Here is a 27,012-nt window from a genome sequence, read left to right as displayed (position 1 = left end):
GCTGCATATCTGAAATGGTTCCCAATTGAAACCATGAAAAGCAAAGGAGTAAAGATGATTCCAGAAAGATGGCAATAGGAGCTGGGATTGTGGCTCAGCAGTAGAGCACTAGCCTAGCATGTGCAAGGTACTGAGTTCAATCTCAGCACCACATGAAGATATTATATCCAACTGTAACTAAAAAAATAAATAATATTAAAAAAAAAGAAAGATGGCAGTGATAGTTGACAGTTTCTTTTTTCTAAAAAATTTTACTGAAATATAAATCACATGCCATAGAAATCACTCATTAAAGATATAAGTCAATGTATTTTTATTTGGCGGGGGTGGGGGGTATCGGGCATTCGACCACTGAGCCACATCCCCTGCCCTGTATTTTATTTAGAGACAGTGTCTCAATGAATTGCTTAGTGCCTCACTATTGCTGAAGCTGGCTTTGAATTTGCAATCCTCCTGTCTCAGCGTCCCTAGCTACTGGGATTACAGGTGTTCACCACTAAGCCTAGCTCAATATCTTTTTTTTTTTTTTAAGTTGTAGATGGACACAATACCTTTATTTTGCTTTAGTTTTTTTGTTGTTGTTATTATTGTTTTGTTTTGTTTTTTCAAATGTGGTGCTGGGGATCGAACCCAGGGTCTCAGCCTCAATGTCTATTTTATATTCAGAATTAGGCAACCATAGGCTGGTGTTGTAGCTCGGTAGCAGAGCGCTTTCCAAGCAGGTGTAAGGCATTCCTCAGTTCGATCCTCAGCATCACATAGAAACAAATAAATAAAACAAAGGTTAAATAAAGTATTTTAAAATGTGCAACCATCGCCATTATCATTTTTTTAAGATTTTCATCACCTAAAACAAACATACATTGTCAGCACCCTTAAATTATTATTTTTCTACCTTGTACATCTAAAACCCTAGGCAATAAAAATGGTTAATATACTTTACATCTCAATACATTTGCCTGTTCTGGATTTTTCATACAAATAAAGTATACATTTTTGGTTCTTTGCAAAAGGCTTCTAACATTAGCCTTCACCCACATTTTAGTATGCATCTATACTACATTTTTTTTTAATTGCCAAATAACAGTCCATTTTATGGTCGAGCCATGTTTTCCTTATTCATCAGTTGGTGGACATTTGAGATGTCTCCACTTCAGTTCTATGATGAGTACTGCTACTATGAATATTTTGTATACAAGTTTCTTTGTGGACATTAAAAATACATAAGTGGGTAGAAACAAATCACTGAAGGCACAATTACTCATCAACAGTTCTGTAAAAGAGAGCAAACAACAGCATAAAATATACTTGAAAACACCAAAAAACCAAAACTAAGCAAGTCACTTTGAAAATAGAAGACATAATCAGGTAGGGCTTACACTCCAAAGGAAAATATAAAAGGCCTTGTTAAGGTACACAGGGATAGCAAAAAGTCCCATCAAAGAAAAAAGGATAACACTGAGGAAAAACTGCTAGTAAGAAAATGCAAATTGAGGAGAATAGCAGCAGTTAACTACAAAGAAAAATATAAGAGGAAACAGATCTCAGAAAGTTAAAAAGCTACATTTCTAAAATATTTCACAAAAACATGCTCTGGAGCAGTGAAATTTTTAAAAAATGCATTTCACAATGCCTTTTTAAAGGTTGAGAAATACTTATTTCACCTAAAAATGAGTAAAAAAAAATAGAATGGGCTGGGGTTGTGGCTAAGTGGTAGAGTGCTTGCCTAGCATGCATGAGACACTGGATTCGATCCTCAGCACCACATAAAAATAAAAAATAAAGATACCGTGTACACCTAAAACTAAAAAATAAACATTAAAAAAAAATACAGGGACAACAAGTACATTGGTAGTTGCCTCAAAGAGGAATTTAGAGTGATCACTAATGTGGGTACAGGGTTTCTGTTTGGAGATGACAAAAACTTTCCATAATTAGATAGTGACCCAGGTGAACAATCTTCTGCATATCCTAAACACCGCTAAATTTTACACTTTAAAATGGTGAGTTTTATGGCATGTGAATTCTGTTTCAATAAAAAAAGATACAGGAAATGAAACAACAAATCAGAAACAAATAACATATCAGAAATAAAAACTAACTAGGACTGGCAGAGCATTTGCATAGTATGCTTAAGGCCTGGGTTCAATCCTTTGAACTGCCCCCAAAAGGCAAGGGGCGGGGACATGACACCAACCAGGTACATAAGAGCAAACAACCCCAGTAGATAATGACAAGAATAGATAATGATTGAATAGAGAATGACAAACACAGAAGACAGACAAGGACAATCCAATATAATTATATATGAGTTTCCAAAGAATAAAACCATAGCATGAAAACAGAATAATCAATGTAATTCAAGAAAACTTAACTCAAAAACAATTATATTTAAATTTTAAGTTCTGAAACTACTAAAAAAAAAACTCATACCTAGCAAAAACTAATCCAAAACAGCGAACACCTAAACATATCATACTAAAAATATTTAGACTTTTAAGGGAAAAAAAAAAAATAAGCACTTAGGTAAAAAAAAACAAATGGGGCTGGGATTGTAGTTCAGTGGAAGAGTGCTTGGGTAGCACCTGTCAAGCCCTAGGTTCAATCCTCAGTACCACATAAGTAACATATGAAGACATTGTGTCCACAAAAAACTAAAAAAAAAAAAAAGGACTGGGGATATGGCTGTGGTTAAGTGCCTCTGGGTTCAATCCCTGGTACCAAGAAGAAAAAAAAACTGCATATAAACCAGCAATTCCAGTCACAGATATATGCCCAAAAGCACTGACAATGTATTTCAAGTATGTGTTCACAAATGCACACAGTACTTACTTATCACTACAGCGAAAGGTGGAAACAAATACCCCTCAACTGAAAAATGAAAATATAAAATGTGGCATATGCATACAATATAATATCATTTGTGAAAAAGTAAGCAATGGTCAGGCACAGTGGTACACACCTATAATCCCATTGGTTTGGGAGGCTGAGATAGGAGGACTGCAAGTTCAAAGCCAGCCTCAGCAAAAGCAAGGTGATAAGCAACTCAGTGGTTGAGTGCCCCTGAGTTCAATCCCCGGTACCTATCAATCAATCAATCAATCAATAAATGATAAGCAAGCAATGAACTGCTGAAACATGTACAGCTACAATGTGGATCAACCTCAAAAACATTATGCAAAGTTAAAGAAGTCAAACACATTATAAGATCATACTTATCAAAATATCCAGAAAAAGCAGATCCAAAGAGAAAGCAGAGTGGTGGTTGTCAGGGTCCACTGATAAAGAAGTACAACATTTTATTTCAGGATGAAATGTTTTTTTCACCCCATATAAGTGACTATACATTATGAATTATGTTAAATACTTCAGAACTGAGCTGGGGTTGTGGCTCAGTGGCAGAGCGCTTGCTTAGCATGTATGAGGCACGGGTTCGATTCTCGGGACCACATATAAATAAATAAAGGTCCATCGACAACTTAAAAAAAAAAAAAACTTTTTTTTTTAAATACTACTGAATTGCTGCTGGGGATTTGGCTCAAGCAGTAGGGCGCTCGCCTGGCATGCATGCATCCCGGATTCAATCCTCAGCACCACATACAAACAAAGATGTTGTATCCGCCGAAAATTAAAAAATAAATATTAAAAAATTCTCTCTCTAAAAAAAATAAATAAATACTACTGAATTGTTCATTTTAAACTACTCATTTCAAAATTTTATGATGTGTAAAATGGCTTGGGAGGCTGAAGCAGGAGCATCAGAAATTCAAAGCCAGTCTCAGCAACCTAGTGAGGCCCTAAGCAACTATTCAGGACCCTGTCTCTAAATAAAAAATAAAAAGGGTTGGTGATATGGCTCAGTGGTCAAGTGCCCCTGGACTTAATTCCTAAAATAAAAAATAAATAACTTTTTGGTATAACTATTACCTCAATATTTGTTTAAATGAAGAATAAGTTAATTAGAAGAAATAGTATAAGAAATAATCTAGTTTTATTAACTTCAAAAATAAAAACAGTGGTGAACATAAAATACTTAAATGAAGGCTTAAAACAGAGCACATAAAATCTCTGTGTTCTAACAGTGCATGGTACAACCAGCTTTCCAAGCCAGCATACATTGGCCTCCAGCCCCACGCATACATATATACACATACACACACACACACACACACACACACACACACACGGGGAAGGGAGGGCTACTGCTCAATCACTTTTAAGTAGGAGAAAGGGATGAGTAAAAATATGAATACTGCTCAACAATAAATGCCATCTCAATATTTTAAGAACTGCTCAGACACACTTCCCCAAAGAAGCCATGAGTCTTGCCTGAATTATATGGCTAGAGTTCAAGCCAAAAGAACATCTCACTCCCATCATCCAAGCAACACAACCAGGAAACAATAACACTGAGTATTTCTGAGAATAGCTCTAAATGTCAATTACCCAAAACTACAGTACTTTACCAAAAAAAAGAAGGCTGTTGCCCTCGAATGATCCTAAACCACTCAAAAAGACCAATTTTTTTTTAATTGTAGTTGGACACATTATCTTTTATTTATTTATTTTTATGTAGTGCTGAGGATCGAACCTAGCATCTCACACGTGCTAGACGAGCGCTCTACCGCTGAGCCCCAGCCCCAAAAAAGACCAATTTCTTCAAAAGTGGCTAAACTAAATTTAATTCTACATTAAAGGACTTTGCCCTAGTCTAATGAAATCAAATAATTCATGTATAATGCTCACATAAGAACTGACTTCCTAGAATATTTAATTGATCAGAACAAAACCACTACACTCTCTTACTAGAAAAACCAAACCCAACCTTTACATAAAAAGGTTCCAAATGGCCTAAAATTTTAACCCACAGAACTAAAGTCTGTCATATTAACAACCACAATTTCAACAACTAGTTAAAAATGATTAATATAAGTGAGGGCGGAAAATATCACAATTCAGTTTAATATCAAATTAACAATATTATTACCTATTCATAGTTCCAGATACATCAACATCATTCATAAAACATTCAATGCTCAAAGGGAGGTCTGAAGCATTTGCACTCATCAATTTCTTCAGTTTCTCACACTCTTGAGACAGTCGTAATAATGCACGAATTTTAGACTTTATGTCTAGTTTGTATTTCTTCCCAAATTCTTCACAGAAGTGATTTACTAACACCTCATCAAATTTTCTGCCTCCCAGTGTCGTGTCAAATGCTGTGGCCAAAACCTTAGAAAAAGAAGATAATTAATCCAACAATTTACCAATCAATTTTAAAGTTTATCATGATGTATATTCAGTCAGTTTAAAAAAAAAAACAAGCAGTAATGTATAGGCTATGATTAAAAAGAGGTAATGTGCATGTCACTTAATCCTTATTAAAACTACACTATGAAAAACAGACATTATAGGCTGGACACAGTGGCACACGCCTATAATTCCAGCGGCTAGGGAGGCAGAGACAGGAGGATCACAAGTTCAAAGTCAGCCTCAGCACTTTAGCAAGGCGCTAAGCAACTCAGTGAGACCCTGACTCTAATAAAATACAAAATAGGGCTAAGGATGTGGTTCAGTTGGTCAAATGCTCCTAAGTTCAATCCCTGGTACCCAAAAAATTTTTTTAAATAGACATTACAATTACAGAGTATGCTTCAGAAATCTAGTTGAAATAATCTGCAGGTTACAAAATTACCAGAGTGGTAGAAGTAGAATTCAAAATCAAATACTGATTTCAAAACCCATGCCCTCCCCTCTATGACCATCTGACTCCCAATATGCATTACAACACCAAACACACTAATGTCATACACATACTTCTTTCTGTACATTTTATTCTTTATTGTGGAACTACCATAAAGGAGCAAAAATCAAACATGAATATGATCACCCTCTGACTCCCACTCACCGTTAACACTTCTACAATTCTATGTGCACAAAAGTGCTTTTTCGAGAGCTTTAAGCTTTCCAGAAATCAGTGTTAGTCTAGTTTCTTTTGGCATCCAAGTTCTAGTTCCCCTACCCTACTTCCAGAACACTCAAAAGCCTCAAGAGCAAGAAGAGTGCACCTTTACCATTGCCTCAATCCCCAGTGTAAAACACAAGAGAATTCATGTTGAAAAGAATTCTAGGGGCTGGAGTTGTGGCTCAGTGGTACAGCACTTGCCTGGTATATGTGAGGCGCAGGGTTCCATCCTAAGCACTACATATAAATACATAAATAAAAGATCCATTTACAACTAAAAAATTAAATTAAAAAAAAAAAAAAAAAGAAGAAGAACTCCAACAAATCTGCACTGTTTTGTTTTTAAAAGGTTAGAAAAATACGACTCAGTGCTCTTAAGAGCTTTTCCCTCAAGGTCTATTTACTTTACTTCTCACCATGCCAACTCACGATAAATTCTGGGGGATAAAATACTACAGATACCTTGAGTTTCCAGTTCACATGGCTCATAGAAAGTTTCCATTAGTGAAACAAAATTATTTACCCACTTATTTCAGCTGATCTCTCAAAAATGTATTATTACCATATTTTTAATAGTCTTCTGGCAAAAATATACTTACTTTCAGTTTTCCTCTATTAAATGCACATACAGAAACTTGATAAGCAGAATGCCCCATGTCTACAAAAACTACATTTCTTGGTTTCTCTTCTAAGGCAGGAAGATCTTGCTTATAGATTCCATATGCAAGAGCAACTACATAAGAAAAATAAATTCAACATAATGGTATTGTCTAAACAATAAAATTCATTTAAGCAGGAATAAACAAGTTTTATATATCATAAATGGGACTTCATTAGATAGAATCCAATTCTTTATATAAATCACATAACGTATTCATAAGAAGTAACAAATTCAAAGAGTTAAATGCTAACAATCAGTTAGGGTTCCTTTAGTTTGACTTCAGCAAATTCCCCAAACCAACTTCCCAACTCTCCAAACATTACTTTTCCTCAACCCCTTCTACTGATGCCAAGTTAACATTCCCATGTGTCCAGTCCTGGAGATGCTGCTTTATGCCCACTTTTCTGACCACCAGTCCACAACTCAAAGAGAAAGAAAACCATGAAACCAAATGTACACAATAAGTGTATTCCTTTCCAAACAAGTATATGCTCAAATATCACAGTGTGTATTTTATCAGTACAGAAAAGATACTGGTCAGATGAAGTCTTCACAGCTGACATAATATACAAAAACACTATGACACACAGGTGATAAAAGAGAATGGCAGGGACTGGGGTTGTGGCTTAGTGGTAGGGTACTCGCCTAACACATCGAGGCATTGGGTTCAATCCTCAGGACCACATAAAATAAATAAGTAAAATAAAGGTATCATGTCCAACTATAACTAAAAAAATATTAAAAAAAAAAAAGAGAGGATGGCAGCACTCCAAGCATACACAGCAAGAAACTCTAGGGTTTTAAAATTTCACCACTTCTAAGATTAAACTAATAAAAAAAATTAACAGTCCCTTACTTACCTGCAGTAGTTTCATTCATTAATCTCAGGCAATTAAGACCTGCAATCTGTGTCGCATCCATCACTGATCGTCTTTCTGCATCAGTATAGAAACAAGGAACCTACAACAAAATTTAGAAGCTTGCTATATGACAAACCTCATTTTAGCTAGTAATATCCAAGAACACCTCATATGCTTACAGGAATTCATTCTGTATATGATTAAAGTATTTCAAACCAGTAAGAAAAAGAACATTCAAAGTAGTATTGGGACAAATTTATTGCCATAATCCCAGTGGCTCAGGAGGCTTAAGCAGGAGGATTTCAAGTGCAAAGCCATCTCCCCAATTTAGAGATTCTCCAAGCAAATTAGAGAGTCCTGTCTCAAAATGAAAAATAAAAAAGCCTGGGGGTGTAGCTCAGTGGTTAAGTAACTCTTGAGTTCAATCCCCAATACTAAAAAAAATGTATTGCCATTACCTGTGTTACCTAACAGATCACAACAAGGGCAGAGGTTTTATTGTTTGTACTATTTGGTTTTGGCAGTACTGAGAAAAGAACCCAGGGGCACTCTACCACTAAGCCATATCCCCAGCTCCCAAAATGTTTTATAACTGAGCATGTTCTCACTAAGATGCTTAAACTTGCAATCTTCCTGCCTTAGCCTTGCAAATGGGATCGGGAATGTGCTAACACACCCAACTACAGCAGAAGCTACTTTAATATAAAGGCCCCTGCCTGGCAAATAAGAACTCAACTGGCATCTAAGAACTTGATTAATAAATAGTTCCCTAAGAGCTGGGATTGTGGCTCAGTGGTAGAGCGCTCCTCTAACACATGCGAGGCCTTGGGTTCGATCTTCAGCACCACATAAAAATAAAAATATTGTGTCTAACAACAACTAAAAATAAATATTTTTTTAAAAAATAAATAAATAAATAAATAGTTCCCTAAATTGACAGAAAAATTTCCCTAACTGATTAAGTGTGCCTCACTATGCCTGAATTGTTTATACAAAGTAGTTTACTGACCATCTTTTGTTCTGGGAATCTATGTGACTGACCACCATCCTATCCCCTCAACCCACCCCACACCAAAAAAAAGGACCTAGACTTATAGAACTCGAGACAAAATTTTCCTGGTAAAGGACACTTCATTCACGTTGTTAAACCTCGTTGGCAAGTGAGTGCATTCTGATTTTTGAAAATTTGTGCCTAGTTTCCTTTAGAAGTTAACTTATGTATCCTTTCCCTTTGTGATTTTGCCTTGTATCATTTTGTTGTAATAAAGTGTGAGTACAACTCTATGCTGTATTCTGTGAATCTTCCTTGCAAATCACTAAAATTCAGTGTGGTCTTAAATATCTCCAAACAGGACTTAACGTACCATCTTTTAGTTTGTTTATTTGGTACCAGGGATTGAACTCAAGGTCACTTAACCACTGAGCCACATCCCGAACCCTTTTTTGTATTTTAGAGACAAGGTGTCACTGAGTTGCTTATAGCCTCACTAAATTGCTGAGGCTGGCTCTGAACTCGCTATCCTCCTGTCTCAGCCTCCCCAAGCCGCTGGGATTACAGGCATGCACCACCCCACCCAGCTAACATACCATCTTTTAAACCTTTCCCCAATACTGAAAAGAGCCACTCAGATATTCCATTATTTTATGTAAATTTTACTTCAGTATAATTCAGGATCTAAGTTAAGGGCACTAAATAGAGAAATGCAGACAAATCAGAGCGAACAATGGAGAGCTGTGGAAAAGTGAAGTATCTAAGAAATACAATGTCTGCTACCAGCCATTAGGCAATCAGAGTCATTGTACCTTAACTCTTGTAGCATTTTTAGTCTTCTCTGCATCCCCAGAATTGTGGTACATAGCTATAATCCAACTGTTGCTGACAAACGTCAATTCTACTTTACCAGATAACCAAGGACCAAGGAATTTACCAGACAACAAACCTACCAGTCCTTGTTTTACCAATCAATGTACCAACATTAAGACAAAAGCCAGAGTCAAAGTATCAAATAAGTAGACTCAGTGACAAAGCCAACATGGCCACTCATATTTCAATAGCCTCTAGGACTCTACCACAATGCAAGCACAAAGCTGCAAGTACCCAGGCTTACAACTAAACAGGGAAATGGGAAAACACCCAAACAGGGAAATGGGAAAGACAAGATGAAATTTACTACTGCCTTATATATAGTGCTAGATACAGAAACAAACAAAAATTGAGGAAAAAGCCATTTATATTTGAAGACAATCAATTCCAACAAGCAGCTACTCTGTGCTAGACACTATAATAGGTACTGAAAAATCAAAGTGGGTTGAGACAAACCCTAAAGAATAGACAAGATTTAAATAGGTGTAGACAATGGAGAAGAAATAAGCAAGAGCTAGATGGCAGAAAAGAATACTTAAGAAAATGAAAATTAGTTTTTTAAATTATCATTACAATGGAGACAGAAACAATTTTATTTGCAATTAACAGCATTCTTCTCTTTGCTTTTTGATTCAAGTTCCTAAAATCGTATTAGGAATCAAACTTACCGAAACAACACAGTCAACAACGGGCTTCTTAAGAACACTCTCTGCTGTCTCCTTCAATTTGGACAAAAGCATGGCAGTCACCTGCTCAGTGGTAAAATTCCGCTCTTCTTCCATATATGTCACCTGAAAGAAAACAACAAAAGAATCTAGATTTGCTGTATTTCCTTATGTCCTAGTCCTAACAATCTAAAATGAACAATGTCTCACATTATCCACAGAACACTATCTCAAAAGGGAACTGAAGAAAGCTAATTTTGCAAACCTGAAGACAACTTTAGCTTATAAACATGCTTTCCAAACATGATACTTGAAAATGGAAGGCCCCAATGGAAAAAACAAAACCTAAGACAATTACCCATGTAGAAGCAAAGTGGTATAGCTCACCATGACCCACACTGCCTCTCCAGGAGAGAGGGCTGGTAGTGGGAACTACTTTGCCATCTGGCATATTGTGTGTGTTTTACTTTGTTTACAGTAATTAGCTTATTATTCATCTCCCCAGTTATGATCCAATCTAATCTAAAGAAATGGTTTTTATCTAATTTGCCCCAACAGCTGGACACCCATAGTAAATACTGACTGAATTAAAGAATAACTAATCAACAAGAGTTTTTTGTTTTGTTTCAGTTTCAAAATAAAGCCATACCCTAGATTAATGCCCAGAATAATACATCCCACATGCCCACACTTCCCAATTATAATTCCAACAGAAAATGTTGCTGTCTTTTTTTAGGTGCTACCCCAACTCAGCTTGAATGACATCTTCTCTTTACTCCCCAGCTGGATCAAGACAGACCATGGGAGTGCTGGAAATATAGCTCAGTTGGGTAGAGTGCTTGTCTCACATTGCACAAGGCCCTGGGTTCAATCCCCAGCACCACCCAAAAAAAAAAAAAAAAAAAACCAATCATGGTTTTGAATCTAACATTTACTCATCCCACTGAACAACAAAGATGGGGATGGGGGAAATATCCTCTCACTGAGCCCTTTCTAAATTGCCCCTTTTCTATCCTGTAAGCTTAATTCTTAATTCTTAAGCTTACAACTCCTCCCCCTTAGACAAGGTACTCCAGATTTCTTAGTCTCTTTCCTCCTCTGTCTTCTTGCAATGTTTGTAACTCAAGCTGCCAATATTCATCCTATTTCTTATTGGTAAATAGTCCTCATTTCATCATCTCCCTTTTGTTCCTTTTTCTCTCTTTTGCACCCCAGTTTCATTCCCTGCTATGCCATTCAAGCTGTCCTGAGATTGTGGCCACAGATATCCTAAGTAAACCCAGTGAACATTCTTTAATTTTTCACTTCTAAACTTCACTAAATTCTCAGCTACAATAGCACAACTATCTCGTTTTCACGTTTCTCACCATCTCTTCACTTTCAATGCTTTTCTCATGATTCTTATTTCTTCAACTGAGGCGGCACAAATACCGACTATCTCTCTAAACTCAGTGCCTGAAAAACTCAACTGCACTCTACCTCTGAATACAAGAGGCAGCTGTGTCTACCGTTCTCATCTCCTAGTCTTTCCCCTGTTTTGTTCAATACTGCTCCACAAAAAAACTTCTCTATTTGTCCCAGAGATAAAGACCAAAATCATCCCCCACAAAAAAAACTTTTTCCAACCTAACTCCCATCATCAAGATTATGACCACCTACTTGATTAATAACTTTAAAAATACTGATTATTTTTCTTGCTCTTCCACAAGCCATTTCCTAAAAATCACACTATAAAGTCTACTGCCTCAGTGAGCAGGACAAAGAGCAACAGCTGTATTAACTTCAAACCATCATTCCCCAGGTCTCCAATGCATATTAACAGCATCACCAGTGTCTCCCAACCAAAATCCAGATCATTCAAAAATGTCAAATGATCTTTTATCAGCAAAAGTTTTCCCTAAGCATTTTTTTTTAATTTTTTTTAATTTTTTTAGTTGTTAATAGATCATTTTTTAAAATTTATATGCAATGCTGAGAATTGAACCCAGTGCCTCACACATGCCAGGCAACAGCCACAGCCCCAGCTACTTCCTAAGCATTTTTAATACAAATTATATTAGAAAGATATTGATATACCCTCAGCTGATAAAATACTGCTTTTTAATCATGAGGTATTATTTTGAGAACCTTACCTTTATACCCGTTAATCCAGAGGACAACTGTACAATATCATACGCAAGGCTGGATTTTTCTGCCTCCACAAATGGATCAGAGAATGCTCGGCCATGAAATCTTTTAAATCCTTGGACTGTGTTCTTTGCATTGGAAATTACCTATGAAAAAGAAGATCAAAATACAGAAAATTACTATTAATTACTTTTTTTAATTTTCAACAATCATTTTAACTTCACAAAGTTTTTTCTCCTTTGTTTCAGTTTTCTTCAGACACTCAACCTTTCTCAATAGAGGCCATTAGCATATGAAATGAAGGACAAGAGGGCTGGGGATGTGGCTCAAAAGGTAGTGTGCTCTCCTGGCATGCTCTTCTGGCATGAGTGTGGCCTGGTTCGATCCTCAGCACCACATACAAACAAAGATGTTGTGTCCGCCGATAACTAAAAATAAAATACTAAAAAAAAAAAAAAAAAAAAATTATCTCTCTCTCTCTCTCTCCCTCCCTTTAAAAAAAAAAGAAAGAAAGACATGGGTCTCCAGGTGGAAGGGCTAAAGCCAGAATTCAGCTTTTCTTGCTCTTCCTGCTCCTCCATGATGTCAGGTCACTATACTTTGAAAATATTTTCTGTTCTTAAACTTCTAATAAACATTTACATAAAATAAATATTAGTTTTTCAAAATGGTCCAAAGTTTGTGGTTCAAACTTCCTTTTTTTTCCAGGTTTTTAAAATAATTTTTATTTTTTAAAAGTGGTTCAAACTTTCTAGGTACAAACTCAACAATATATACTAATCCAGAAATTCTAGTTTAAAAAAAAGTTCTGTAAAGAAAAAATATTACACAAAATACAGAAAGATGAATGGAAAAGGATACTGGAATACTGGGAAAATATTACTTATAACTGGCAAAAAACTGAAAAGTAAGGCCTTTTTGTGGAATCTGAGTTTTAGGATTAAAAAAGAAATAAGTATTTTTTACTTCTGTCAAATAAGTAAACAACAGGCAAAAGACTGGAAAACAGCCTGTATGCTCCTGCAAAAGCAGGAAAATGGCAAAACAAATTAAGGCACAACCACACAATGAGTCTTATCATACAAGAAGTAAGACAACTGGAAAGACATATACTTATGCTGTACACTTTCTTATAGGGAAAGCACATTTATGAGATTAGAAAGTAAACACATTAATTTTTTTTTGGGAGGGGGGGAGGTAACAAGATGAACTCATGGGCACTCAACCACTGAGCCACATCCCTAGCCCCATTTTGTATCTTATTTAGAGACAGGTTCTCATTGAGTTGCTTAGCACCTCATTTTATGCTGAGGCTGGCTTTGAACTCGCAATTCTACTGCTTCAGCCTCCCAAGCAGCTGGGATTACAGGAGAGCACTACGGATGCCCAGTCACATTAAAATACTAACCATGAAGCTAGGGATGTAGTTCAGTGGTAAGGCACACACTTACATATATCTACAGTTTCTAATTCTAAACTAAACTATAACTTATAGGGGAAAAATGCTGGCAAAGACATTTTTAAAATACCAGAATGAACTTGTGCTTGAGATTTACTAGCTTCTCCTCCCAACACTGAAGATGTAAGAAGTTCTTCACAGGAGATATTACAGAATTCTTTTGCATCAGTTATGTCAAAGGGCACACACAGTTCTTTTGTAAAACAAGTAAGGCCGCCAATGTTAGGCTCTGCTTGAGAAAGCTGCCAAAAAGAAACTATATCACAGTAACTGTGTTAATCTAGAATTGGACTTTCAGTTTAATACAATAACTATTCTCAATAATGAAAACAGGTTTAAAAATAGGAAGAAGTCACTGAAATTTTAGGGAAAAAAAATTTGAAAATAGCACTATATTTGCTATCTACTGCCACCTAAAATATCTTAACCTTTCTACAAATAAGTGTATAAAACACCCAATTTAATTAAAAACCAACTGATCAAGCATCATTCTTAGGATCCTAAATTTTAGGTCCTGTCTGGTCCAAAAGGGGAGTTACTCACTTCACATGTTGCTCCAGACAAAGTCAAACATGCAACTCCATTTTACAGAAAATTTAGACATTCAGAATTATGAAATTCTTGGGGGTTTGCTGCTCTAAAGGGTCTAATGTTTCAAGGACTGAAGTCAAATCCTTTAATGTTTCTAGAGCCATATTTTCCTTCCTTTAGAAAACTTGATTACAAGAGCAACGATGACCTTAAACATAAGTAGAAAGGCCGAACAAAGACAGACTTCAAGGAGCACTTAAAATATCACGAATCAAACAAGCCTTGCTTTAAACAAAATCTGAGTAAAAATACATCTAAGCAGTTTATATTGACCATATTATACTACTACTGTTAAAGTTATCTGCCTCCCACTCAAGTACACAGGAACCGAAATCAGGTCTGTCTTTGTCAGCTATATACCTAGGGTCTAGATTCTAGCTGCTGAACTAATGGATAGACAAACCAGAGAAATAGGTCATTTTAGGAAAAACTCTACCTGGCTTTTAGCTGCTGCTCCAATTGAACGATTCTTAGGACCAAAGGAAATACAAGCCCTAGAAGATAAAACAAACATTTAAGAATCAAATTTACTGCAATATTACATCCAAAACCACAGCAGGCAAGATTTCTGAATCTCACCTAAAAAGCCATATATCTTAATAAACAGTACACATTATGTCTATGATTTTTGACTTTTCCATTGAGGAATACTGCCCATGTAATAGGCTGCTTCTTAGAATAAGGCCTGTCATTTTAAAAATAGGAACCTAAGTCCAATGTGATAATCACCTGTCTAGAATACTACAGAGAGAAGTGGACAAGGCAGTCTCCACCATCCTATTTCTTCAAGTCTTGTGTTCAAAATCCTAATGTAAAATAATGTACTCTCACATCAATGTATCAAGTAAACACTTTGGTTTTCAAGACAGCTTGTAGCTTCATCAAGAACATACTTATATATTTATTGTCTAAAAAAATTTTTTTTTTGGTACCGAGGATTGAACTCAGGGGCACTTGACTTAACCACTCTCAAACTTAACCACTGAGCCACATCCCCAGTCCTTTTTTCTATTTTATTTAGAGACTATTCATTTATTAGTCTCACTGAGTTGCTTAGCACCTCGATTTTGCTGAGGCTGGCTTTGAACTCAATCCTCCTGACTCAGCCTCCCCCAGTCATTGGGATTACAGGCATATCAGCTACAAAACCTTTAAAACAACTCCTGCCTGCTGCATGTAAGTAAAAAGAAACTTTTCTAGAACTAGCTTCCAAGGACTTAGAATTACTGGCAAAAAACTTCATCCCCAATTCTTCACATTTTTCCAAATCACCAACTTCATACACCAGTTTGATCGATGTTACTTCTTTTAGAAAGCAAAACTGAAACCTGCTTGAAGGTAAAAATATCGTGTTTAAACTTAAAAAAGGCAGTTGTATTGAGAGTTGATACTCATGCTGTTATGGCTTCCATATTTTTCTTTCTAACCCCTTTAGATCTATGCTCTTTAGTGTCATCTCCCTTTCTAGTAGCTGCCTTCTCTCAAACTAAAATATGGTAAAGTTCACCCATTTCACCCAAAAAAATCCTAAGACAACTGTTTCCAGAGTCAATTTTCCCCTCAAGCTAGTAAGCTTTTTCTTGTTCTTACTTTATCAACTGTTTCTATACACCACCCCATCTAATGTTCAGATGTGCCCTATCTTATCCCCATTTTACAGGAGAGGAAACTGAGTTCAAAATGTTATTAACAAGTAAACTTACCGATGTTCAAGCAATGGAGTCAGAACTCTAAATCATGTCGCCATACTTTACACTCCAGAACTGACTCTCTTTCTCCCAGCCCAGCAAGCTGAATAAGAATAAGTGCTCTGGAGCCATACTACCTTGGTCCAAATCTGACTACATTAAATCACCTTTCTGTTAATTCAGAATTGTTTGACAAAACTCACAAGCCCTGTGCAAACTGGCACAATGCTGGGCCTCTCTGGACCTCAAAGGCCCTTTCCAACCAATAGGCTAAGAACCCTTATAAATCAGACTCCCAAAACTGCAGACATATGCTTACTGGATTAACCTGGGAGGAAACTATGGTATAGCCTTACAGCTCATGAGACTGAATACTAAACTCTTTGGCCAAAAATGTGCAGGAGGTAGTCCCTCAAAAACACAGATGTCAAGTCAGTTTGTCTGCAAATATGCCACCAATTACACAAATAAATAAAGTCTCCTGAATACCACTTAAAAGGCTCTCCTATCACAACCCATGTTGCCTTTTAGAAAGGGCTTAAGGGTCAGGCATGGTGGCCCATGCCTGTAATCCCAGCATGGCTCAGGAGGCTGAGGCAGGAGGATTCCGAGTTCAAAGCCTGCCTCTAAATTAAAAAGGGCTGAGGATGTGGCTCAGAGATTGAACACCCCTGGGTTCAATCTCTGGTATCCACCACCACCACCAACCCCCCCAAAAAAGGAAAGAAAAAGGCCTAATGCAATCTTACCCATTCCACTCCTTCCATTACAAAAAGGAAGCCCAGCCTAAGCACAATATTTGGCAAACCTACATCTTTTTTAAAAACCACCAAATCTCATCTCTAAGGTGTGTATGTATGTGTGTGTGTGTGTGTGTGTGTGTGTATATATATCACCCAAGATCTCAACCCCAACATATAACTATAAGTAAATTTATCTTCAATGATTTCCCGCAGTCCTTTTTTCAAACTTTTATCCCCTCCAAATTACTAATTCTAACAATTTAAAAAAAAAAAAAAAAAACATTGATATTGGGGCTGGGGTTGTGGCTCAGCAGTTGAGCACTTGCCTAGCACAGGTGATGCACTAGGTTCAATCCTAAGCACCACATTAAGTAAATAAATAAAGGTAATGATATTGTGTCTACCTACAACTAGAAAAAAATTAATATTCCCCAACTTTCCTATAAATCCTGCTGAATTATTAATCTCCTATTCTACCTCAATAAATAGAAGCAAGTTATCTTCCAAACGAAACTACCTACCAACAAACACAGCCCAGATTACTTAATATGGAACCTAAGTCCTCTCCTATCCCAACCCAATTCCATTTTCCAACTGTATCTCACCCACACAGTTATCCAACAGAGTTGAATAAGATCTCCAAATCTTCCTGGTTTGCTAAAACCACTTTACACCTGAACTGCTCCAGTCCTTTAACTGTTCTCATCACCTACTTAGCAAAGCCTTCCCTACCCAAATAAAAATTAACCATTTGTAGCTCTTCAAACTTACTTCACTTCTACTGACCATTAACCACAAACTGAATTATGATTGTTAACATATTTGCTTCCTCTTCTGAAACAGTGTTTATAAACAGTTCACAATTTATGTGTGAATCTAAAATTAACTGGGATGGGGCTGAGGTTGTGGCTCAGTGGTAAAGTTCTTGCCTAGCATGGGTGAGGCACTGGGTTCAATCCTCAGCACCACATAAAAATAAATAAATAAAAATAAAGGCATTGTGTCTTCCTACAACTAAAAAATTTAACTTGAGAGTCAGGAGACATCATTAACAGTGATTTAAACACCAGCATGTATTACCATGTAAAATATGTATTGTTTAATGAAGCTTTCTAGTTATAACATGCATTATCAGGTATCAATGCAAAATATGTAATTTAATAAAATGAGACACTAGATCATGAACATGTGCTATAAAATGGCCATTAGCCACATATGGCTATTTAAACTTAAATAATTCAGTCCCACTCACCACATTTCAAGTATTCAATATGTAAGTATGGTTTGTGGCTACTCTTTGAACAATGCAAACACAGAACATTTCCTTCATCACAGAATGTTCTATTGGAACATACTGACTGATGGTCTTTGAAATATTTTTACTTACTTTTAAAATCTACATCTCTGTCATTAACAGTAAAAAGTGTTTTTTATGTCTCGAAGAGCCAAAAAAATGTCTCAGAGCAAATGATTCAACTTCCTTTTTTTGGTCTATGCATATAAATTCCAAACAATGCCCAACTCCTTACAAAGCAATCAAATCTCACTAATGGAACTCAATCACCACTATGTAACGCAGCAATTAAATCTCAAAACAAGGACTAACTTCAATTGTGGAAAAATTCACTTTACTTACCATCTTACAAAATCATCAACATAATCAGTACATCAATTATTAATAGGCTAAAAAAAGTTCCCTAACAATAATCCAACTACTGCACTAGAACGAGAAATGCATAGCTTTTCCATTTGCCATGTAAACATATGTACTGTAGATTTCAAGCTCTAGACTCAGTGCACACTGCTTTTCCAGCTGTGTGATACTGTTGTTATTATGAGATTCGATCAGATCATCTCTGAACAACGAAAATTACAGCAGCTATCTGATGGGAATACCACATATTAAATTTGATGATCCACCTTTAAAGGGCTTATCTCAGAGACTGGCACATCACAAATAATAAAATATTACCTGTTATAGTTACAATGAATCCATAGACTAGGTTTCAAACAAAAATATATCAACTAGTTTACTCTGAAAGTTGTTTAAAAATCTAGTCATCCATCTTTAAAATAATTGATTGGGGCTTTTTAAAATATTCCACTAAGAAAAAACAACTAGGGACTGGGGATGTAGCTCAGTTGTTAGAGTGCTTGTCTTGCATACACAAGGCCCTGGGTTCAATCCCCAGCACCACAAAAAAAAACAACAATAATAAATAAATAAAAGCAATATGATCAATTTGCCAAGTGAGTCATGAAAAACAGCACCAAATGAAGCATTCTGAAATTAATATTACACATATTTAAATGAATAGAAAGCCTGAGAAGATTAAATTGCCTATTAGTGCCAATACTGCGACTTAGTTCAAAGTTTTCTTCCTTTCCCAATCTCCTCTCCCCCCGTACTATGAATTGAGCCCAGAGCTGCATGCATGCTAGGCATAGAACTCTACCACTGATCCATACCCCTAAGCTCAACGTGAAAGAACTAAAGAAAGGTAGGTAGGTTGATCTTAAAGAAAATAAGGATTACCTGTAATTCCACAATCCTCACCCCACCACAGATGGCCATTATTATCATTTAGGTAAACTCTCCTATGCAATCCTAATAACCAAAAAAAAAAAAAAAAGTGAGGGCTGGGGTTGTGGCTGAGAGGTAGAGTGCTCGCCTAGCATGCATGAGGCACTGGGTTGGATCCTCAGCACCACATAAATATAAAATATTGTGTCCACCTATAACTAAAAAATAAATATTTGTTAAAAAAAAAAGTGAAACTCCCTTTTCGGTTTACTCCTCCTTCCATAAATGCTCAGAATTTGGACATGAACAAGTATCACAAGAATATTCAAAGAAAATCTAACTACCTCCCACTCACAAGGTGCTTGTATACCATGCCTGTGGCAAGAAGCCTCTTTCATCCAAGCAGGTCAAGCTCCCTTGTCCCACAGATTTCATAGCGTCTTCACATGCTAGGCAGTATATTAGTGTTCTACATCTGATACCCCTAAATACTCTGAGAAAAGAACTATTATTGATCCACTTTATAATTAAAGAACCGATTCAAGTCAAGATAATTAAGTAAGCATTCAAGTCCAGGATTCAAAATCAAAAGAGTATCAGACTCCAAATTCTCTACCAGACCCTGTAAAATTCAATTCAACTCTACTTCATACCTTCAGACTATCCCAGTCCTCTCCTCCCAGTATTCTCATCCCATCTACTCAAGTCCCACTCCTATGTTTCCTCAGTACTTTATCCAACACCTATTTACCTCTCCTCTGCACAAAGGATTTCAAGACTGCATAAAACTTCACAGGTAATTGTACTCTTATTCTATGTACTATTGCTTTTTGTCATTCATATTCCCTCCTAGATCAGTTATACTAATAGACAGCAGGAATCTCTACCTCATATTTCCTCTCTACTCCATACAACAAAAATCCAATGCTATGCAAACCTTGAGTATTCATCCACTTTGCTCTTAGAGAAACAGTATAGGAAGTTAACTCACCATTTGAGACCCCTATGTTCTAAACTTTAAGTCATAGAAACAGCACCCTTTTTCAACCAGAGAACAGTACTGTTCTCCCTTTCCTGGGTAAAAGATGCTGTTGACCAAATATTTATGCACATTCTGATGGGTTATTATGAATAGCAGCAGTCAAACAAATCCTTAAAAGGTAGTTGCAAGTATAAGCTTATTTTACGTAAAACTACTTCCAGGATATCAGGGTAGTTGTTGCTCTAATTCACCTTCTCTTAAGGGGTGAAGAAAATTAGCTTTTCAGAGAACCTGTAATAAGCAGCTGTAGGCAAAACTGGCCTGGAATTGAATACTACCTGAATCAGAGTACTCTCTGGCTACTTCCTAAGCCCTGAACTAAAAAATATCAAAAAGTTAATATCAAACACCAAGCAAATCATGCTTTTGGGATCTTCAGTTCCTAAAATACAAGGAATTCTTACTTAATAAACTGTGCACATTAAAAAGAATATAAATAAGACTTGAAATGCCCAGCTTTCATTTTAGTGTCCTTATATATCATCCAGTAACAGCATTCATAAAAATGCAAGAAGTTATAGTTACATTAGCAAATACTTTGGCAGAATGTACCATGTGTCAGGCATTACTCTAAGCACTAAGAAAAAGCCATGAATTATATAGTTTTAATTCATAATCCTCATAACCTCCAATGAAGTAGAGGAACCACTTCTGTTCCAAATAAAAATGCCTTATACTTTTGTAAAGTATTCTGACAATACAATCTGAAACTTTAAGCATATCCTTTGCCCAAGCAATTTCACTTCTGGCAATCCAAGGATATTTTTAAAATACAAATGTAAATAGTTGAGAACTATTTGTCATGGCTTAAAAAATTAGAAATTACCTGTTTGAAGAAAATATGTTTAACAAGGCAAACATATTCATTGACTTTGAAAAACATCAAAATTGTAAGTGAGCAGGGCACAGTGGCACATGCTAGTAATCCCAGCAGTTTGGGAGGCTGAGGCAGGAGGATCACTAGTTCCAAGCCAGCCTCAGTAAAGGCAAGGCACTAAGCAATTCAGTGAGACCCTGTCTCTAAATACAAAATAGGGCTAGGAAAGTGGCTCAGTGGTAGAATGCTCCTAAATTCAATCCCTGGTACCCTCTACCCACTTAAAAAAAAAAAAAAAAAGATAATGTATAAACAATCCACAGAATTATTTTCATTAGTAGCTAATTTCTAGCCAAGCACAGTGGCACACACCTGCAATCCCAGAAGGTCAGGAGGCTGACACAGGAGGATCACAAGTCCAAAGCCAGTATCAGCAATTTAGTAAGGCCCTAAGCAACATAATGAGTCCCTATCTCAAAATAAACAAAAAGGGCTGGGGATGTGGCTCAGTGTTTAAGTACTCCTAGGTTCAATCCCAAGTACAAAAAAAGTATCCCATTTCTAACCTGTTAATTTTTGCAAAGTATGGGCCAGTTAATTTCTGTAACATTTGGCAATCCAAACATTCTAAATTCTAAAAGAAGCTTTTGAAGTTGTACCCTTTCTACAGTAATAATCCAACTAAATACAGAAATAGTTTCTCATCTCATCCAAAGTCTATGATTAAAAAAAAAAATCTCAATCTACAGGGTGCAGTGGCACCTGCCTGTAATCCAGCAGCTCAGACAGCTGAGACAGGAAGATCATGAGTTCAAAGCCAGCCTTAGCAACTTAGCAAGGCCCTAAGCAACTCAGTGAGTCCTTGCCTCAAAATTAAAAATATATTTAAAAAGTCATATTCCTGGGAATGTGACTCAGTGGTTAAGCATCCCTAGGTTCAATACCCTTTGCCCTCCACCAAAAAAAAAAAAAAAAAAAAACCCTCAACCCGAACTCTCAACTAAAAACCCCAAAATGAGGACTGAGGTTGTAGCTCAGTGGCAGAGTGATTGATTACCTAGCATGTGTGAGGCACTGGGTTCCATCCTCAGTACCACATAAAAATAAATAAATAAATAAAGGCAGTCCGTCCATCTACAACTACAAAAAAATTTTTTAATTAAAAACTTAAAAAAAAAAAATCACAAAGTCCCATATTTCTCTCCTATATCACACTAGTGTAAATCAATCACCACATAAAATAATACAATCAACTACTTCCCTTCCCCTTCTCAAATCCATTCTCCTCAGACATACAAAAATAAATAAATATAAATTAGATCACTTCCCAGTGAACCTATTATAAAAATGTTTTATATAATTTACAAAGTCCTGCCATAATCTAGTGTGCACTCCTCGTTTCATCTAACTCCTAACTCCTCATTTCATTTCATGCCTTTTTCTCAAGTGGCTCAAGGGCAGCCATGTTCCTCTAACCAAGTGTGCTAAACTTTTTTTACTCTGGTCTTAATACTTGCTCTTCCTTCTGCCTCAAACAGTTCTTACTCAAAACCACCATAACTTCCATGGTCAACTCCTAGTCATACTATAGGTCTCAAATGGCACTTCTTTCAAGAGCACCTTCCACCTCCACCCCACATCCAACTTAAATTAGATGTCCTTGTTAAACTATCATATCCTGTACTTTTCCACCTTGTTCTTACCAGTTGGTAATTATATACTTTTGTTTAGTATCTGGATTTTTCCACTGGCCATGTCCCTAATAGGAGGAACTTGTTTATCACTCTACTCCTTAGGCACAGTGGCCGCCACTAGTGGCACTCAACATCCGGAAAAATGAAGGAAGCCTGAATTTGATTGAAAGACAAATCTCTCTTCTGGCTAAGGCTCCACTGGCTCTTCAAAAACAATCCAGATTGTCATACCCACAGTTTGAAATAAGGTACATCCATCATAGTCAACCCTAGAGGACCTACATCTTATTTCCACTCCCACACTAAAAAAATCTATATCATGCAGTTTCTGCACACCTACAAGATCTAAATTCATTCTTCCACAACCTGTACAAAAGTCAAGTTTCCATTGCTCCCATTTTCTACTTAGACTCCAACACAAAAATATAACTTTATCAAAAATAATCATTTAGCCAGGCATGGTAGCACACGCCTCTAATCCCAGGGGCTTAGGAAGCTGAGGCAGGAGGATGGTGAGTTCAAAGCCAGCCTCAGCAAAAGTGAGGCACTATCTCTAAATAAAATGCAAAATACAGCTGGGGATATGGCTCAGTGGTCAAATGTCCCTTAGTTAAATCCCTGGTACCAAAAAAAAAAAAAAAATCATAGTTCAGAAGTCACTTGAATATATGACATTCCTATGTACTGGCAGTGTTGAAGGAAGACATATAGAAAACATAAGGAAAAAAGTTTTTAAATGGTATTTTCTTATTGCAATTACAGAGTGTTCCTGGGCACCTTTGTCTTTAAGACAATTTTCTTAGGGGGAGCAGGTATTGGAGATTTAATTCAGGGCCTTGCACATATTATAAGAGTGTTCTATCACTAAGCTACATCCCCAACCTTCTTTAAAGCAAATTTAACTGCCATCAGGAACACTAACTTCTTTTGCATCTGTAAACACTCCCTCAGATTCAAATAGAACTCATGATGAAACTACTGTTGCATCTTCTGTTTGTCTAAACTTAAAAAAAAAAAATAGATAAGATATTCTAAAAAGAAAAGACAAAAACACTGTTCTTCCCAATACTTGAGATTCTCTCCGTGTGTTCCTCGGAGCTAAATTATCTCACTTGAAGTAGATAAGGGACAAGAAGTTACATGCATAACTCAATATTCTAGCCTTTTCAATTTCTTCAGAAGACCATCTTTACAGATAAAGAAAACTCAAGGTTTGGGGATATAGTTAAGCAGTACAGCACTCGCCTCACATGCATAAAGCCATGGTTTCAATCCCCAACCCCGCAAAAAAAAAAAAAAAAACACTCCAACCTGTGCATGCCTATAATCCCAGGATTCAGGGAGGCTGAGGCAAGAGGATCACAAGTTCAAAGGCAGTCTCAGCAACTTAGTGAAGCCCTAATAAACTCAGGAAGACCCTGTCTCAAAAATGAAAAAGGCTTGGGATGTGGCCCAGTGGGTAAGCGCCCCTGGGTTAAATGCCCAGTACCCAAAAAAAAAAAAAAAAATGTCAAATAAAAAAGTACTGATAAAATGCTTATAAACAAACTTAAGTAAAAATTTTTTTAAAAGCAATACACAATACACAAAATACATATTAAAATATCCATTATGGTTGCCTATAGTTCAGCTGCTCCAATCACTGAGGCAGGCAGCTCACAGAATTCTATGGCAGCCTGAGCAACACAGCAAGATCTCCTCTCAGAAAAATAAAAACTGCCAGGCATGGTAGCACACCCCTCTAATCCCAGCAGCTTAGGTTGCTGAGGAATGTAGATTTCGTGACCTCAGCAACTTAACAAGACCCTGTCTCAAAATAAAAAATAAAAAAAAAGTAGGAATGTAACAGTGTTAAAGCATCATTTCTAAGTAACAAAGAAAATAAAAATTTAAAAATAAATTACCCATTATTAAAAACAGTAAGGGAGGGATGGGTTTAACTACTAATGGGGTGGGTTTTTGATATGTAGCGGGGTACAAATTAAAATGTTCTAAAATTGTTTGTGGTGATGTTGCACTGTTTTGTGAATACCCCAATAAAAACTATCAAATAGTACACCTCGAATGAGTTAACAGTAATTTTTTTTCCCCCCTCAGTGCTGAGGGGGAAATGTATGCTAAGCAAGTGCTCCACCAGTAAGCCACACCCCCAACTCTTACAGAATATCTCAAAAAAGCTGTTTAAATAACTGTTTTAGAAAACTAAGACAAGAAGGGCTGAGGATATAGCTCAGTTGGTAGAGTGTTTGCCTTGCATGCCCAAGGCCCTGGGTTCGATCCCCGGCTCCAAAAAAAAATCTAAGACAAGAAGCACCAAAGCTACCATTTGGAGTTGTGGGGTGGGTTTTCGGGCAAAAAGGGGGCGGGGGTCAGAAATTTGACAAGTAGAAGAGAAAAGTTATTAGCCTTCTTATTGGTAAAAATGAGTACTACACAGAATCTACTTTGGTTAGAAACCTGCTACAGATATGATAAAAATTCAAGTTGAAAATGAGGGACCTCAAAATACTGAAAGCCTTCTACGGCCACATTGAGATTTGGAAATAATTTGAAGTTTCCTACAGATTTTGCCTAAATGGGAAGGCAACGAACTAAAACTGATCTAAGTATTCAAAAGGTTCTTTTACTCCTACCAAGGAAAGACCTGGCTGAGTCACCTTCTCAGAGCTTTGTCTGTACTGGTCCCATAACTTAGTATAGGTTATAGAAGTCAAGGTGAGCCCTTGAGTCATTGAATAACAATTGTGGCCAACAGCCGGTGGAATGTGCTATGGTGAAGTGCAACGTTATGAAGGAGTAGACATGCACAGATTGAGCAAATGACCCAACATAACACAATGTCAGAAACGATGTGAAAAACTAAAGTGAACACGATGATATCAAGAAATAATCTATTTTTATTAAATCCCTTTCTACTATCTATCCTTGCCACCCCAATCTCAAGACGCCTGGTCGGTCCAGAGCCTGAGCCTCCAGTGCTCCGGCCTCCCTCTTCCGGGCACCGCCCCGCCCCCACTCACGTGGGGCCCCGACCGCTCCAAGGTCTCTCGGTCCACAATACCAAGAACCCGTTCAAATAGATTAACTTTTATTAAGTGCCTGCTGTGTGCAAAAGTCCGAGACATGCCCTAAGCCTGACCTCCACCCTCCACAAAAAGAATATCGCCCCATCCTACGTTCTGGGCCTGCCTTCCCTCTGGCTGCTACCCGTGTCCTGCGCTAGTAAGAGAATCAGCTCAGAGGCCTCATTTAGCCCGCGGAAAAGGCCTCGTATCGGCCGCAGACCCAAAGCAAAGCGGGTGGGTCACAGCCACGAGTTACCGGGCACTCAAGGAGGGCTCCCTACTTAGGCCCTTAGCAGGGAACGGAGGCGACCCCCAGGCCCGCATTCCCCAAACTGAGCGGGTAGCAAATTGGAGCAAGTGCTACCTCCCCACCATGGTGCATGAGGTTGACCAGCCCCACACTTACGGCGTGCACCGGTCACTGTACTCGTTAGCGATCGTCTCGATGCCGCCGGCACGAGCCACAGCGACGTAGCAGCTCTGGAAGCCCAGGTCTATGCCCACCACCGACATGGCGCCGGCTACTGCTCGGGCTCGGGCCCGGGTCCGGCCGCCGAGACAGGACACGGACCCCGGCGGGGCTGGCGCGCGGAAGAAGTGGGCCGCGTGGGCTGGAGTACCGAGGTTGCTGAGGGACCGGCAGGTGTCCACGAGAGCGTCTACGTCCTTCGGAGGAGGACCGCAGCGCAGGGCGCTACTCTGGCCGTCTCCGGCTTAGCGGCAGTAGAGGGGGCGCCGGTAGCGGGGGCGGAGAAGATCTCGAAAGATCTCGTTGCGACGAGAGCCCAGCTGCAGCGCGAGAACTGCGCAGGAACGGAATGTTCTCGCGATATCTTGAATCAGACTTTTTTTTCTTCCTGAAGCCCCGCCCCATCTACTCAGACGCGTACGTCACATCCTGGCTAGAAAAACCGAGTAGGGACTGGTCGGCTGAAAGACAACTGGAGGCGAAACTGGCCAGTTGAGCCTGCGCGCAGAAGCTGCCGCGCCGCAGTCACAACCGCAGTGAGCACCTCCCCTTCCAGAAGAAAGTCGACAAGCTTGATTGAGTCGATATCACGAAGAGGCTCTGTTGGCCTGCTTCCGCTGTTTTTCTTTATTTTGAAGAGACTTCCGGTGGCCGCATCTTCAGCACGCCGCCTTCTGTTGGATCCAAAAAATGGGAAATCTTTAAATTTCACAGGACCTCTGCTCCCTTGGGGATAGGTTAGCCAGTGGGACAGAAGGCCGCGGCTGGCGGTAGCCCG

At 37.8% G+C, this 27,012-nt stretch overlaps 1 protein-coding gene across 2 annotated transcripts in view; it reads right to left on the bottom strand.

The window, feature by feature from the left end:
* The window catches only part of Hspa4 (heat shock protein family A (Hsp70) member 4), a 45,083-nt gene extending 18,509 nt beyond the window's left edge, over positions 1-26,574 (bottom strand). Inside the window, exons 1-7 of one of the 2 annotated variants that reach the window (XM_076856467.2) lie at positions 26,172-26,574; positions 14,629-14,686; positions 12,148-12,288; positions 10,019-10,141; positions 7,487-7,586; positions 6,565-6,698; positions 4,988-5,232 (exon numbers count right to left, since the gene is read on the bottom strand). In XM_076856467.2, coding sequence (XP_076712582.1) covers positions 4,988-5,232; positions 6,565-6,698; positions 7,487-7,586; positions 10,019-10,141; positions 12,148-12,288; positions 14,629-14,686; positions 26,172-26,278 — 908 coding nt within the window. In that variant the 5' untranslated portion in view covers positions 26,279-26,574. The remainder of the gene's footprint in view (positions 1-4,987; positions 5,233-6,564; positions 6,699-7,486; positions 7,587-10,018; positions 10,142-12,147; positions 12,289-14,628; positions 14,687-26,171) is intronic. The other variant, XM_076856469.2, reaches the window with a different exon arrangement.
* Positions 26,575-27,012: the final 438 nt, after the last annotated feature.

This window comes from Callospermophilus lateralis, chromosome 5 (genome assembly GCF_048772815.1).
Source record: "Callospermophilus lateralis isolate mCalLat2 chromosome 5, mCalLat2.hap1, whole genome shotgun sequence".
In the NCBI taxonomy this organism is placed as follows: Eukaryota; Metazoa; Chordata; class Mammalia; order Rodentia; family Sciuridae; genus Callospermophilus; species Callospermophilus lateralis.
Note: the sequence above shows the minus strand (reverse complement) of the source record. Positions and strands in the feature narration are given on the sequence as shown.